At 32.0% G+C, this 15,775-nt stretch overlaps 2 protein-coding genes and 1 non-coding gene across 5 annotated transcripts; 2 read left to right on the top strand and 1 right to left on the bottom strand.

Annotated features, from left to right (window-relative positions):
• The first annotated feature begins 2,477 nt into the window (after positions 1–2,477).
• Positions 2,478–4,184, top strand: LOC105789422 (uncharacterized). Its single transcript, XR_008191337.1, has 3 exons — positions 2,478–2,526; positions 2,838–2,925; positions 4,141–4,184. It is a non-coding gene; the product is annotated as an uncharacterized LOC105789422 (transcript).
• A 580-nt stretch (positions 4,185–4,764) lies between these two features.
• Positions 4,765–6,054, bottom strand: LOC105787574 (uncharacterized). 3 transcript variants are annotated; one of them, XR_008191336.1, is made up of 3 exons: positions 5,884–6,048; positions 5,477–5,799; positions 4,765–5,074 (listed from the first exon to the last, which is right to left on the bottom strand). XR_008191336.1 is itself a non-coding variant. In XM_012614036.2 (3 exons), exons 1-3 carry the CDS (start codon positions 6,008–6,010, stop codon positions 4,970–4,972), a joined length of 462 nt encoding a protein of 153 aa, XP_012469490.1. In that variant the 5' UTR covers positions 6,011–6,054; the 3' UTR covers positions 4,765–4,969. The 3 variants fall into 3 exon arrangements, 2 of the variants coding, with proteins under 2 accessions (XP_012469490.1, XP_052480501.1); XM_012614036.2 differs by having other exon boundaries at positions 4,765–5,049; positions 5,477–5,731; positions 5,884–6,054; XM_052624541.1 differs by having other exon boundaries at positions 5,477–5,731; positions 5,884–6,044.
• A 5,010-nt stretch (positions 6,055–11,064) lies between these two features.
• On the top strand, positions 11,065–14,980 carry LOC105787571 (BTB/POZ domain-containing protein At3g50780). The gene is made up of 2 exons (XM_012614026.2): positions 11,065–12,388; positions 13,742–14,980. Exons 1-2 carry the CDS (start codon positions 11,753–11,755, stop codon positions 14,714–14,716), a joined length of 1,611 nt encoding a protein of 536 aa, XP_012469480.1. The 5' UTR covers positions 11,065–11,752; the 3' UTR covers positions 14,717–14,980.
• Positions 14,981–15,775: the final 795 nt, after the last annotated feature.

The raw sequence follows: 15,775 nt of genomic DNA, 5'->3' as shown, positions 1-15,775 counted from the left end.
AACCAAACCTTCATTGGCCGCTGCTACAACCCTAAAACGGTGGTGTAAAAAATAAGTTACATACGGAGAATACGCAGTTGGTTTTACTGAATCGGCTATTGACACCAAGTACTGAGTCGGTACTCTCGAAGACTGAAGTAAATATCCTACCATTGTTGATGTCCTTGCAGAATGTAGCCGCATAAAACTAGATTCGTAAGTGAGATCATTGCATTCTTTCGAAAGAACCCTACACTTTTTCATTGTTTTCAATTCAGCCCTCGACAAGATTTCAAATAAAATATCTCTGCTAAAATCATAAGACGCCATCAATCTATTGGAAAAAAGAAAAAAAAACAAATAAATAAGCAAAAAGAATATGTAGTTAATTACAGTGAAGATGTTTATATATATATATATATAGTAATTGGATGAATTTATTTCTTGCAGGGAAGTATCTTCTAGTTCGAATAATAGTAGGATTAGGTTAATTATATGATTACTAAGTAAGTATTTTGTCAAAACTCTACCATTAATTATGAAAATTAACAAATAAATTACTTACATAATCTACTTTAAAACTTATATAATGAAATTTTCTCATGGTAATACAAATTAAATATCAATAATTAAAAAATCACGTGTAATATATTTCATTATTTTATATAAATTTATTTTTTAAATCAATTTAGCTCTTTTTTAGTTGGTTGATAAGAGCCAAAATAAATTATATGCATTTATTAAACAACTTAAATAAAGCTAAATCTTTTAAATCAACATTAATATTACTTGATATGATGATTTGATATACTTTTTCTTTTATAAGTACATAAAAGTTAAAACTTTGAGTTGTAAATCTTTTGACCTATGATGCATCATAAATTATAAGGTGATACCTTTTAACATATTTATGATAATTTATAAAGATTTAGACCAATAATGCATGATTCAATGCTGAATTTATTTAAGGAGAATGGTTGTTTTTTTTCTCAAGAGTGCATACAAGAAATTTAGGGAAGATTCGTGGAATCCGAAAGAATTGATATGGAACATTCCATGAAAATTTTAAGGTCCCCAAAGGGTTAGGATATTCATTTGGCTTGTATTCAAGCATTGGTTACTCACCAAGGAAGAAATGGTTCACAGAGGTTTTGTCCAGGAGTTGACGTGTGGGGTTTGCGGTCATGTTTTTGAGGATATTCTTCATGTTCTTAGGAATTGTACTACTGCTAGAAGTATTTGGGATCATTTAATTCTTACTAAGTGGCATACTAGGTTTTATGTCAACAATTTGCAGGATTGACTAGTTTTAAACTTGCAGAACCAACAGAAGCACTTGGGAGACGTGGAGTGGCAAAATCTTTTCGGGGTTATCGCATGGCGCCTTTGGAAGAATTGCAACCTTTTCATTTTTCAAGATGCTTCCTGGAAGGCAAATGACATTATTAAGATATCGTATAGTTGGGCTAAGCAATATATCTTTCTTAATAGAAACTCTACGATTAATTCCCAAGATTCAAACTTATGTTCCACGTTGATGGTAATTTGGTATGCTTGTATACAGATGGATCCGTTCGAAATGATGGAAGTTTTGCTACGGCCGGGGGTAGGGGTGTGCAAAATTCGGGTAAAACCGAAAAAATTCGGTTAACCGACCGAATTCGGTTAATTGGTCGGTTAACCGAATTTTTTCGGTCGGGGGTTGGTTAATTATTTTTTGATTTTTCGGTTAACGGTTAATTCGGTTCGAAACCGGTCAGTTAACCGAATTTTTTTGGTTTAACCGAAAATATTAATAAATAAAATTATAATATATAAATAGGCCCACTATTCACCTAAACCCAATCCAAACCCAAGTATTCAATCCAACCTAATTACCCAACCCAACCCAATCATAAAAATTACAAATAATTTAATAAATAAAAATAAAAATCTAAAACTAAAACTAAAGTATAAAAGTCTAAAAATAATTTAATTATGTATGATTCAATTAGGTTAATTCGGGTAATTCGGGTAATTCGGGTAATTCGGTTAATTTGGTTAATTCGGCTAATTTTTAACCAAAAATAAAAAAACATATAATTTTCGGTTAATTCGGTTAACCGACCGAATTAACGGAAAAAATTTCGGTTCGGTTAATTTTTTTGAAAAAATTTCGGTTCGGTTAACGGTTAAAAATTTTGAAAGGTCGGTTAATTCGGTTAATGCTATTTCGGGTCGGCTAACTGGTCGGTTAACCGAATGAACACCCCTACCGGGGGGGTGAATAGCAAATTATCATGATGGGGAGTGGATTCTGGGCTACAATAGATATTTTGGGTAATTGCTCTCTTTTCGATGCTGAGCTGTGAGACATTTTGAATGGATTGGCTCTCTTCCTTAATCGAGGCTATGATAGAGTTTTAATCCTATTTGATAATGTTGAGGGGTACAAGCTAATCAGGTTGGTTCTCAAATAAATGATATGAGCCGGTTGATTGAAGGACAAGCTCGATATTTTATTGATGCGTCCAAATATGGAAATGTTTCCCGGTTCATCAATCATAGGTGAGGATACACTGTATGTATCCGCTATCGCATACTGAAATGTTTTCCCATTCTGGCATTTCCAAGTTGTAACTTGGCCATAAAAATTGTGTGACTGAAGATCCAAAGATTTTAAATATGTTCAACATTTTCTATTTATGTGTAATAATGACTTTAGCATTTATGACATTTCTGAAGGAATTAGTTTTGCTAAGTGGCTCAGTTCAACTTGCTGTGTTCAGAGAATGATACTATATCTCTACTTTTGAAATCCCAAGTTTCTATTGATGCACTCATGAAAACTTCGTCTTCTTTCCTTGGATTCTTCTCAGCTGCTCGCCAAATCTTGTGAATCATCAAGTTCTTGTGGACAGCATGGATTGTCACCGAGCTCACATTGGTCTCTATGCCAGTCAAGATGTAAGTGCTTCTCAAATATTGAGTACAAATTTGTTGCATATATGGAACCTTGGATGATTTATTGTTGAAAATGGTTTGTGGAATAAGATGTGTGGTTTAGATGGTTATAAAAAAAAGTTTAATTGTGATACGAGTAACTCAGCCCAATTCAAAGATCATAATAAAGATGAGCTTAATTTCCCTCAATGCTCAATTACGAGATTCAAATCTAAACAGATCAAGTCAAAACTCAACTTAGTGGTTCAAGACTTTATCACGAAAAAAATTTGAGAAGAAGAGTTGAAGTTTCAATCTATAAATTTCGGAGTAATGATGAATTAGAAGAGACTAATTATGTTTGTGGGCCTAAACTCTCAATCTATGATGACAAGCCCATGTGGAAAATGGTAACAAGCTTAGGCTTTTCACTTCAAAAACTCCAATTAATCTCACAAGTCTAGACATTTTATATTGGGTTTGAGTTTTAGGTTTAATTTTTATTACATATGAGCCCAATATTTTATTTATCAGCTCTTATTATTTTATTCCGAATTTTTATAATTATTAAATATTTTAAGTTATTTAGAAATTTTATGTCAATAAAAAATTTAGCTTAAAACTACTTCTTGTTTAGATTAAATTAGAATTCTAGTATACTTGGCGTTTTATTTAAATTTATTTAACTAGCCTATATATAGGCCTTTGCATTCATTATTATTTTATTTTTCTTTTGAATTAATAAATTCTCTTTAGGTTTTTATTTTTAAGAATTTCTCTTGAGTTTCTTTTAGAAGAGTTTTAACAATATTTTTAGATTGTGGGGATCATCTTCAAACTTTTTCTTACTAATGTTTCTATCTTGGAGGGAAAATTAGAGCTGCTTGAAAGAGGTTGTGGATTCTTCGTGTTTCCAAGGCTTCTTAAGACTTCTACATGCCACGTTCTATCTTTTCATTTATCTTCTTTATTTGCTTCCTTAATTTTTTATTTATTATTTTATTTTAGTTATTTATTTTAATTTTTTTTATCTGACTTGGATTCAATTTCGTTTCAGGTTTTGTCAAAATCTAAATTTCTTTTTGAACATCTAGAACCTAAGTTAAATCCGTGACTTTGACAAACTTTACGATCTGCTTTCCCGTTCATCCATCTCATCCTTTATCAAATTGGATAATGAAGGTTTTAAATAGGCATGTCTTTGACATTTCTTTCCCCTCCTATTTCACTATTTTGCAGATATCTGTAGGTGAAGAGCTGACTTTTGACTATCGATATGAACTGCTGCCTGCACAAGGATATCCATGTCAATATGGAGTTTCTACATGTAGGGGCCGCCTTTACTAAACCCTCAGTGAGCACTATGGGATCTCAATGGCATCTACTAATTTTCTTTGCGGATACCAAGCTCTAACATAATAGGAGCTTTACCTCCATCAAATCTGGCATTCTAACAGCTCTTCATTTGATCCGGTGGTTCTTGCACTAGGGCGACCATAAACTACCAAATCACTATCAGTTGGAGTTCAACAGGCTCCATACAGGACATGCAACTTGCTGTACAGAATTTTCAACTGAACCAGATTGGTTCTATGGTAGTTCTTTCGAAATGGGATGAAAGCATGCAATGTATTTACTGGATCTCTTTCTAAACTCTCCCCTCTCCCCTATTTCCTTTTCTTCTATCTCGAGTTAGCTGTCGAATTTTTTCCCTTTTTATGGTCCATCGCAGTTCTTAGGTTGATAGCTTGGCCTAGGTATGTTAGAAAGCAGTTTTTTTTCTTTTTAATGCATGAATTGCCTCTTTCTGGTAGTTTGCCTTTTGTGACATTCTCTAATCTCTGTAGTTTGGTCTCTAATGTATAAAGTTTGAACAATTCTTCCTACCGTGCTTTATCTTCATTAAGTTACTTAAATACTCAATCATGACATCCATACATATAGTAAAATAAACAAAATTGTCATGTGTAGTTCCCTCAAGTGAGTCATAAGCAAATTTTCTCGAGAAACAAACTGAAACATGGATATCATTAAACTCCAGAAAAAACAGAATCCACCAATCTGATGTTTAGAACCTCATTTCCCCTTTTTGAATCACAAAGAACACAAAAGGAAGCCCATAACTGAATGCCACTAAGCCTGCCATTCCTGTTTAAGAATTAAGCCTTGAAAGCTGAAAGTTCAAGAAATGAAAGTAAATGGAAAAAGGTTAAATCACTTTTTGGACCTGAACTTCGCAGGTTTTTTTATCTAAGCTAGACCTTGAACTAAATAATTATTCCTACATTAGTGCTTAAAACTTTTTTTTTTTCAAGTTAATCCTTTAAATTTCCCTGAAACCTTAAAAGTTTCATCTCCAATATGAAAACAATTGTCCTTAAATAAAAAAAAGTCCAAGCCTCGATGCAAAAATAATTACCTAATTCAACCGTAAATAAAAAAAATTTCAAACCCAATATTGAAAATATTACCATGTTTAACTCGGAAGAAAAGAATTAGGCACCAAAATATTTAGTTGAAGCTCAAAAAGTGATTTAAGCAAGTAGAAAACAAATGTGGTTCTAGTGTCACTCACCATATGCAACAACACCTCTTCCAACAATTTTCCTCTTCTTTCTTGGCTTAACATCCACTGGTTCTGATAAACATACCAAATGCAAAACCATGGAGATTATAGCCAACAAACTCCCTGTTTTCTCCCTAACAACTCTCTCAGCCAAATCTAATGACCACAATCCAGCTATCTTTCTTACATAACCTTCAACCACAACCTTAATAAACAACAATACTCCAAGACACAGTGCCACTTGTGCAACATGTTTGATATACCCTGAGATTCTCCAATTTAGTAGATTGACAATACAAGCACAAGCATAGAGGGAAACCAGAAGTACCAATCTATGGGAGAAATTATCAGATATTAAAACAAAAACCCAATATTATTAAAACATAAAAACGAAAACAATAAAACAGGAAGTATACCAGGGTCATTTAATTGAACTGATGATGACAAACCAAACATGATTGCCATTAGCAGAGAGCAGCAGGTGAAAAGATTTCTGGGTTTTGCCATTTTCTTATGTTGAACATGGAAAACTAATTTAATCATTCTGAAATATGCGTATATTATTAATAAAAGCTATGATATAGGTCAACCCTTTCTGGCATATATATTTCTTCCATCATCAATGCACTAACTTTAATAAAATTGCAAATCTTCTTTCATCTACCAAAATCTAAACATGTTTGATAATCTTATTTTTTAAGCTTCTAACAATTAAAAATTGTTGGTTTCTGCTGATGGGTGGGCGCTTTCGAGGAAAAAATCAGGTTAATGCTTTAATTTTTAATAGTAGAGATAGAAAGATCAATTTGTTTTTTTATATAAAGTATAATAAAATAGACGAAATGTAATTCGATTTTTAATACAAGAATTTTCATGATACTTTTACCATATTCTTAATAATCGTAATTTTAAATTTTTAACAAATTAAAATTGTTAGCTTCTATCGAAGGGACTACTTTCTTCATGAGAAAACTAGACTCATCAAATAGTTACTCACAATATGTTGATTCTCAACAAAGTACTAGAGACAATCTCTATATTATTGAAAGATGAATTAACTACCCAATAAATCTCACCAATTTCAAATTACAATGCTAATATGGAGTCTAAAATAAAGAAACAAGGAAAGTGACCATTGACCACATAGGCAAGGGGTTGGGTTTGGGGGTTACAAAAGTTGAAAAAACAAAGCTAAGACATATAGCAGCCAACTTAGCTGAGCCTACTTCATACATTATCCACAAGTAATGAGGGTAAAACAACAGTACTTCAAGTTAGCCCAAAACATGTTATAGATAAGATTCCAATGTCCAAATCACATAAAAGACAAAAAAAAAAAAAAACATTTTTTCCTTTTGCAAAATATGTATGAGTATAGTGAAAAGAAAGAGAAAAGAAAAACTTGAGTTACAAACTTATTTATGGAGTTATAGTGACAAAAAAATTCAGGAAAAATAAAAGAAAAGAGAAGAAAAAAATGGGTAATATACCTTTTAATCCTTGAACTTGGTAATTAGGTTCATATTGATCATTTCAAGTGATGATAGGGCACAATATCAAAATATCGTATAATAAACTTGTTTTAAATTTATTAAGTTTGGTGACCAAAATAAACGTGATTATAAAATTCAAGTCATAAAAGTTGTAGTAACCCAAATAAAAAATTAGAAATTTGACCCATCTTTGGGTCTCAAATGAATATAGACTCTATATTCATATTGGATATTAATTAAATTTGGAGTTAAAAAAGGGTTTAACTTCTAAATTGGAAATAAGCTCTTCTAAAATCATTTTTTTCACTTAAACCCGAAATTTCATTTTAAAGACATCGAATTCTTTACCACTCAAATTTAATAAAAAATTATGGGGAAGCAAATGATGATGGCACACCATATGAGAAGACATGATTCATATGAGTGGTAAAGGTGGGCCAAATTTTTGCAACTGGCCATGCCCATCTTTGCAAATGATTCTTTTATTCTTCTTTCCCATCATTGCTGAAACACTCCATTATTGCATTCCAGCAGAACCTTTTCTTAAAGAGTAAAACACAGACTAAAAATAAAAAACAATATTTAGTCCCTGAATTTATCAACTATTTCAATTTGATCTTTGATCGTCTTTTTCCACGTTAGTTCTTAAACTTGACAATTTTTTTCTTAATTTTAGTCCTCGTGATGATATGGTATTTTGAGATTGTGTTATGTTTTTACCTACATTTTCAAAAAAGGTTAAATATCTTTAAGTCCTTGTATTTTTGAAAAATTAAAATTCAGTCCTTGTACTTTCATTTTCAAGAATTTAGTCTTTCTACTTTTAGATTTCAAAATTTAGGTTCAATTGTTAGCATTATTAATTTTTTTATTAAATTCAAGTTCATTACAACCTCATTTTTAATAACATAGCTATGAAGTGAGGATTTTATTTTAAAATTTTAAAATGTCACACCAAGAAGTTAACAAAAAAATTAACAACTTTGAATTCTGAAAAATAGATAGACTCAGTTCTTGAAAAAAAAAGTACAGAATTAAATTCTAAAATTTTGAAAAGTTTGGCATATTTTAATCTTTTAAAAATATTTAGTTTTTGAGTGATGACATGACGCAATATCAAAGTGTCACGTCATCACATGAATCAAAAATTAAAAAAATTGTGAAATCCTAAGACTAATGTAGACAAATGTAAGGACTAAATTGAAAAATATTAAATTTAGGAACTAAATATTGTTTTACCCAAAAGAAAAGACTTTGAAGAGCCTTAACTAATTTCATCATATTGTATATAAATGGCCACATGCAAAAGCTTCCTCCTTTTGATAAAGTAAGTATATTTTCATGTTCCCATAAATCAAGATGTTTCCTTCTTTATTATTATTATTTACAGATGGGTCCATTCAGAAGCTTTTATTAAGATCTGAATTTATGGCAAATTAGAAAACAAAAGGGTAAATTTGAAGGGACCAATGACATGATGGAATATCTAATAACTTTGAGGAAATAAATGAATTAAGAATAAATGGTTTAATTAAATAATATATTTGAGTTGTTTGATTAGAATCTAACATAATTTCTCAATATGATTTTTTTATATACAATTTAATTTGAATATTCCAAGGTTATAACATCTTTTATAATGTTTCGGGATAAAATAACATTCAGGTGAGTCTGGATGGGCGGTGGGATATGTTTATATTATTTTTTGTCTCACGCTACAATATTGTTACAGTATCTAATATCATCGCCATCGTTATTTTTACATTAACTGTAGGTAAACACACCGTCCATCCAAACCCACCCTTAGTCTCTAAATTTGACATTTTTTTTTCAATTTTTTTAGTTTCTATAATCTTGGGATTTTGTAATTTTTCTTAATTTTGGTTTATGTGATGACTTGATATTTTAATGCTATGTCACATCATCACATAAAAATATTCTTTTAAAAAATTAAACGATGATGTAGTATTTGTGTCACATTATCATAGAGACCAATTTTGGAAAAAAATACCCAATTCAGAGATTAAAATAGGCAAAGAAAATGTAGGGAGCAAATTAAAATTACTAAGCTCAGGAACTAAATATTGAACTTATCCCTTATGTATTTAGCTCCTTGTTTTAAAATGTCATAAATTTGTCCAAATTATTGTTGTGGTCATAAAAGTTACCAGAAATAATAAATTTAAAACTATTCATTTTATTTTCTCATAATGTACTTCACCAACTTCCAATAGGTATCACGGTTTATTGTGTCAAATAATAAGAAGTTTGATATCTCTTAAATAAAATCACGACATGTTTCTGAAAAAAGAAAATTCCTCTTTCATTTAGGGGTCCTGTCTAGCTTGCCAGATTTAATTATGATCCAATATGCCTACTCGACACCAAAATTCTTTAACATAAAAACACTCTTGATCCCATAATTTGATTATTTTTTTCTCCTCAAAATGCCCTTCACCAACTCCTAATAGGGGAAAGCAATTTTCGGTTTTAACCGAAAAATTGAAAAAATCAACCCATTCTATTTTCCAGTTGAAGTTTAGTCGAGTAGCGCATGTTGGTCAATTTTGGCATTGATTTAATAGCTTAATTCGGTCTATTATCGTTTTGTTGAATCCCCAAATTCAACTTGACCAAAAAATTTGATTTATTTTATATTATTTTGATTATCTTTTTTTTGAATTCCCAAATTAAACTCACCAAAAACATTAATTTATTTGATATTATTTAAAATTATTTAAAATATATTTATATTTTATGATATATAATAAATGCATAACCATATAAATCTAACCTAATAACCCAAAATTGATTAACTGAAAAAAACAACAGAATCAAAATCGGTTCGATTTGGTCAATTTTCCCAACTAAAGTCAATCAAATCAATTTGTTAAACATAGAGCTTAATGTCCCCCAACGAACAAAATCAGAAATTCAAAATTTGTACATAAAAATGTTACTTTTATTTAGGGGTTTAATCAAACTTTACTATGAATTTAATCAAAATTCAATATATGAGTACCTAATATCGAAAATCTTTTATAAAATATCAATTTTATCATGAGAAAATCTCATAGTTAAGCAAACGATAAGATTTAAGTCGATAAATATCTTAAAATCACAAGCATATCAATTTATTAACTAACATCAGCATTTGTTGAATCACATCCAAATTTTAGCTAGATTCATCTAAATAAATGGGATAAGTCAAAATTTAGCTTTTGAACTCGGTAAAAACTTTTCCAATTTTGGTATTTGTGATAATGTGACACTTTGAGATTGTATCTTATTATCACTTGGATTTTTTTTAGAAAAATATAATTTTTTATGTGATGACGTAACACAATCTCAAATGTCATACTTATATATAAACAAAACTGGAAAAAGTTACATGCGGACCAAAAAAAAAAAAATCAAGGACTAAGTTAGAAAAAGCTGATAAATTCAGAGACTAAATGTCACTTTTTCCCTAAATAAAACACCTTTCAATTAGTCATTTGACTCAAACCCAACCTTTCAATTAGTCAACATTTAATCCTTAATCTTAGCAACTTTTTTTTTAATTTCATCTTTGAACTTTTTTGGTCTATATTAGTCACAATTTTTTTTTTAATTTTGATTTCTATAAGGATGTAATACTCTAAAATTGTATCACATTATTAATTGAATTTAAAAAAAAATAATTTTCTTGTGATGATGTGATATAATGTCAAAGTACCACACCATTACATGAACAAAATTGAGAAAAATATGCATGCGGACAAAAAAATCAGAGACTAAATTGAGAAAATTGACAAGTTCAGGGACTTATCCCTAAATAAATCACCTTTTAATTAGTCATTTGACTCACACCCGGTCATTATTAATGAAAACAATGCTCTCTTCTTCTGCATCGAAAATCCAGCAGCGTCCCATAAAAGCAACAACACCTCAAAGACAGATAAGAACCCAAAAATTTATGGGGTTTGGCATTTAAAAAGAAAAACTTTAATGAGAGTAGAAAATCTCTTTTTTAAAAAATGATAAGAAACCATTAAAAAATGAAAACTTGTTTTGATTAAATAGAGGAATTAGCAAGTGGTTTTTTTTTTTAGTACGAAAGGAAGAATATTCAGACTTGCAAGGTAAAAAACAACAACAGTTATCTAAAGCTTAGTTGAGACAGAAACAGTGGTAAAGTTCCCCTTTTTTAATATTTGATTTTTTCTTTTTTCTTTTTTTGCTTTAGCTGTTGTGGGGTTTTGTTTTCTTTCTATTTCTTATATACAAAATATAAAGTATGACACTTTACTCATTATTCTGCCCTGGCCTAAGTCTTGAGTCGAATGGTTCCCTTGATGCTTAACACCATAGCTCTCAATCAATCATTTTAGGCACCTGTGGGCTTAGAAAATAAGATATTGAAGATGGGTTTTCAAAGGAGATAGCAAATACCAGGTTAAAACATTAATACCAGTCTTTCTTTTGCTATGGCTTTAGTGTTTTGAAGTTTTCGATATTCTCTTTGTTGGGTACAAAAAAGGTGCTCTTTTTTTTTTCTACAGCTAGGAATAGGAGAATCTCTAAAGATTTTTGCTTTTTCTTTTTCTTTTTTTTTTTTATCTTTCTTACCCTGTGATTTGTTGTTGTTTGATGAAGAAATTTTTAGGTTCTTTACTATTGTAGATTACTGTTAAATGCATGTTTCAGGTAAGTTCATATAGTCTTTTTGCATAAAAATCTTTAGGAACTTAACTTTAGGGAGTTTATGCCTTGTTTTTTCTTAAAATAATGCATTGAGTTGGTGTTGGAAATGGCTGAAATTAGACTTCCTAAGGTAGAACAGGGTCAAACCAAGATTAGAAATGTTCCAATTGCAGTGACCCCTGAAGGTTTTTGGTGTTGTCCATCTCCTGTTGGGTTTCAAAAGACTCTTAAATCACAAAAGCCTTTAAACAAGCCCAAACCCTCCTCCCCGCCACCTCAGGTTACTGCTCATAAGAAGCAAATCCCGGTAACCGAGAAGAAGCCGATGACTACACCAATAAAGCCAGCAGGTACTTATGGTGATCAAAGAACTTTTACTCCAGTTAATCATGGTATTAGTGCACCAGTAGTTCCAGAGAGGGTGCCGAGACCTAAGGTAGAACATGTGCCTAGGAATGTGGCGATCGAGTATGGTGAACCAGGAACAAGTGATATGAAGGTGATTCTACTTGGGAAGCAAGGGTTTTGTGTGAAATTGAGTGTCCACAAGAAAGTTCTAATGGAGCATAGCTGTTTTTTTACTGATAAACTTTCTGGACAAGAGCCTGGTTTGTCTTGTCTTGAAATTGATGACTGCGAGGATGTTGAAAGTTATGTCGAAACCGTGGGGTTGATGTATTGTAAAGAAATGAAGCAGCGGTTAATCAAACAAAGTGTTTCACGCGTGCTTCGCATTCTCAAGGTAATTTGCATATTCGTGCTATGGCCCTTCTATTTTTAGGTGCTGAATCCTTTTATATTGTGCATACACATACATGCTAAAAACACCATTTCTAATACCGGTCTTATCTTCACAAATAATAATAATCATAATGTTGGTACTCAACTGTGTCATATCTCCCTGAACTTAAATTCTAGTGAAAAGATGGTGTTGATTTCAAGCTCAAATTGAAGGCATATCTGCACACTGAAAGCCCCGTGTGTTATTTTGAGACCATATATTACTTTTGAACTTTTACCAATACAATCGGTATTCATGCTTGCCATGTTCGAAATCAATGTTATTATTTTCTTTAACATACATGGACTTGTAGAGCAATTAGCATTACAACTGATAATTATGTTTATGCTGTGCCATACTGTATATTGGCAGATCAAAATTTATTTCTTATGCTTGAAAAGCAGAATAGAAGTACTTAACCATTGAGAATGTTATAAATATGTTTAGGATTTACTTATATTCTTCAAATCTCCTATCATACTTTAGTATGTCTATCGGCTGATATGGATGTTACCATTCCTTGTGAAGCAATGGTTTCGACTCAGAGAACTTGGAGATAGGGGTTATATAGGATTATGAATTGACCTCATTAACAACTGCCTATACCATTCTGTTTCTCTGCTTGCTTGATGTAGCTTATTCGTTAAAAGTATCATGGAGGCCTTTGTACTAGGATACGGATTGCATTTTGCCTTCTTTACTCAAAAAATGGGCAAATTAGTTCTTATACGTTAGATTAGAGGTCCTCTTAAGAAATTTCATCCGTTTCTACTGTTAAAAATTGGTCCTTTTATGTGTGCATGAGGTACACGTGGCACACCACATGTAATTGTCTGATTATTTTGTCAGCTACGCTAGTTTTTAACCGTAAAAATTGATGAAATTTTTAATATAAAGGACCAGTTTGCTCTTTGATCTAATGTATATGGACTAATTTGCCCATTTTTTGAGTGAATGGGGAAAAATACAATCCGAGTCCTGGTATGGGGGCTTCCATGGTACTTTTACATATAGCTTATTCTTGCTAACACTAAGAATATCATGTGACCTGCATGTTCTATTTCAAGCTCGCTTAAGATGCATGGTCTATTATATTTCGATCCATGAATGATATTCACTAGTTTATGCCATGCGATCTTTGTTTATTTGAAGTTGTCTGTGATGTTGATTGACATCCAACAATTTGTTTAGTCATAAACTTCAATACATGTAGAATGTATTGTTAAATGTCTCTTTTTGTGAAACCAGATAGTGCATATTAAAATTTGTCCTTTTACAAAACTTCCCTTACGCGTGTTATGAACTTCTTTGCAGGTTGCCGAACTACTTGGCTTTAACTCGTGCATACAGTCATGCTTGGAATATTTAGAAGCAGTTCCTTGGGTTGGCGAAGAGGAAGAAGACAAGGTGGTCTCTTCAGTTTTGCGACTCCAGGGTGAAGGTATCGGGGTCACACCAGTATTAAAACGCATCTCCTCTAATGTCACTAATCCCCCTAATGACACTATTTCACACATAATGGAACTTGTTCTTAAAAGCAATGAGGAGAGAGGACGGCGTGAAATGAAATCTGTAGTATTGAAGCTTCTTAGAGAGAATAATAGCCTCCCGAGCTATGGTGGTCCAGCCGACGTCTGCAATGAAACAGTTTATACATTGTCCAGAAGTTGCTTGGATTCACTTTTATCTCTGTTCAAGCAAGCAGTTGAACTAGAACCAAGTGATAAATCCATGGACAGCAGAGAACCTGTGGTGAAACAAATAGCTTTGGAGGCAGATAATCTCTCATGGTTGCTTGAGATTTTGGCTGACAGGCAATCAGCAGATGAATTTGCACTAATGTGGGCTAGCCAGCAAGAATTAGCAACATTACATTCGAAGCTTCCCATTGTGTCTCGACACCATGTTAGTTGCATTACAGCTCGGTTATTTGTTGGAATCGGAAAAGGGGAGTTGCTACCAGCGAAGGACACTCGTCAGTTATTGTTACAAACCTGGTTGCAACCATTGATCAATGACTACAACTGGTTGCAACATGGTTGCAGGTCATTTGATAGGAAAGTTGTGGAGGAAGGCATCGGTAGGACGATTCTCACTTTGCCTCTAGAGGATCAGCAAAGTATTCTGCTTACTTGGTTAGGAAGTTTTCTCAAGGCTGGCGACAACTGCCCCAATCTTCAAAGGGCTTTTGAGGTATGGTGGCGAAGAACTTTCATTAGACCTTACTCAGATGCCCAAGGCAACGTACCCCAGTCTGATAGCTCAATGGCATCAAAGCAGCAAGACTAACCCTACGTAAATCAATAGCAATAACCTTTTCTGTTTAGGGGAGCTTGCTTCAACTGAAAAATAATGATATACTGAACCAAAGACACGCTCCAGTAAGTACCAAGAGTTGACAGTGGCAAGTCTCCTTTGATATGGTGTGATATAACTGTTTCATGTTTGATGTTTTGTGCTAGAATTCATATATGGAATGTATGAAACATGTGCTTTGATTGTTTTGATATGGCAATTTTCATAAAGAAATTAAAATATTAGAGTTTTGCTCCATCTGGTTTCATATATGGTTTGTGTAGCTGCAAATGAATTGCTTTATTTAGTTTATTTACATCTCTATGTAGAATCCAAGTCTTCATTGCAAGTGTTTATTCTGATTGAACATCATGTGATCATAGTGTTCATTGTGAGCCTGCAAAGTGCTGAACATACTATGGTCCAACAGTGATATGCATATATATGTGATATACTGTTCAACTTTGCATATCATTAATTTGTCGGTGCAGTTCATATGGTAGTGAATGTGTATCATTGAATGTCCTAAATCATTCCTCTTTTACTGTTCCACACCACATGCTTTTATGCTTCCATGCTTCCTGCTTGCCAAACTAAAAATCACTAGGCAGCAGTAACTTGGTTTCAACTTTCAACATACCCCATCATATTTTTGCTGCTAGCTGTAATATATATAGGTAAGCAATCAAATGTGTATGATATATATTATCTTTAAACTTTGGGTTAAATCACATTTTGGGGCCTGAACTTGACAACTATTCCCACATTAGGGCTGAACTTTTTTTTTTTGTCCAAGTTAGTTTTTGAACTTAACAATTGTTTTCACAGTGAGGTTTGAATTTTTTTTAGTACAACTTAGTTTTTAATATTTTCTTGAAAACCTTAAAGTTTAGGTCCTAATGTGGCAACAATTGTCAAATTTAAAACTTAATATGGGAACGATTATCAATTCAGGGATTAACTTGGATAAAAAAATTAAGCTTTAATGTGAGTTTACTGCGAAATTCAGGTTCTAAATAGTGATTTAACCTTTAGAACCTTTTTTTTTTCTTT

The sequence above is a fragment of the Gossypium raimondii genome, chromosome 2, assembly GCF_025698545.1.
Source record: "Gossypium raimondii isolate GPD5lz chromosome 2, ASM2569854v1, whole genome shotgun sequence".
Lineage (NCBI taxonomy): Eukaryota > Viridiplantae > Streptophyta > Magnoliopsida > Malvales > Malvaceae > Gossypium > Gossypium raimondii.
The sequence above is the reverse complement of the archived record's forward strand: the minus strand, read 5'-3'. Positions and strand labels throughout refer to the sequence as shown.

Coding starts and splice junctions, on each gene's coding strand:
- LOC105787571 (XM_012614026.2), top strand. CDS start 11,753: ATGGCTGAAATTAGACTTCCTAAGGTAGAACAGGGTCAAACCAAGATT. Junction 12,389..13,741: donor GCGTGCTTCGCATTCTCAAG/GTAATTTGCATA, acceptor ACTTCTTTGCAG/GTTGCCGAACTACTTGGCTT.
- LOC105787574 (XM_012614036.2), bottom strand. CDS start 6,010: ATGATTAAATTAGTTTTCCATGTTCAACATAAGAAAATGGCAAAACCC. Junction 5,732..5,883: donor AGTTCAATTAAATGACCCTG/GTATACTTCCTG, acceptor GGAGAATCTCAG/GGTATATCAAACATGTTGCA. Junction 5,050..5,476: donor AAGAGGTGTTGTTGCATATG/GTGAGTGACACT, acceptor ATTCTTAAACAG/GAATGGCAGGCTTAGTGGCA.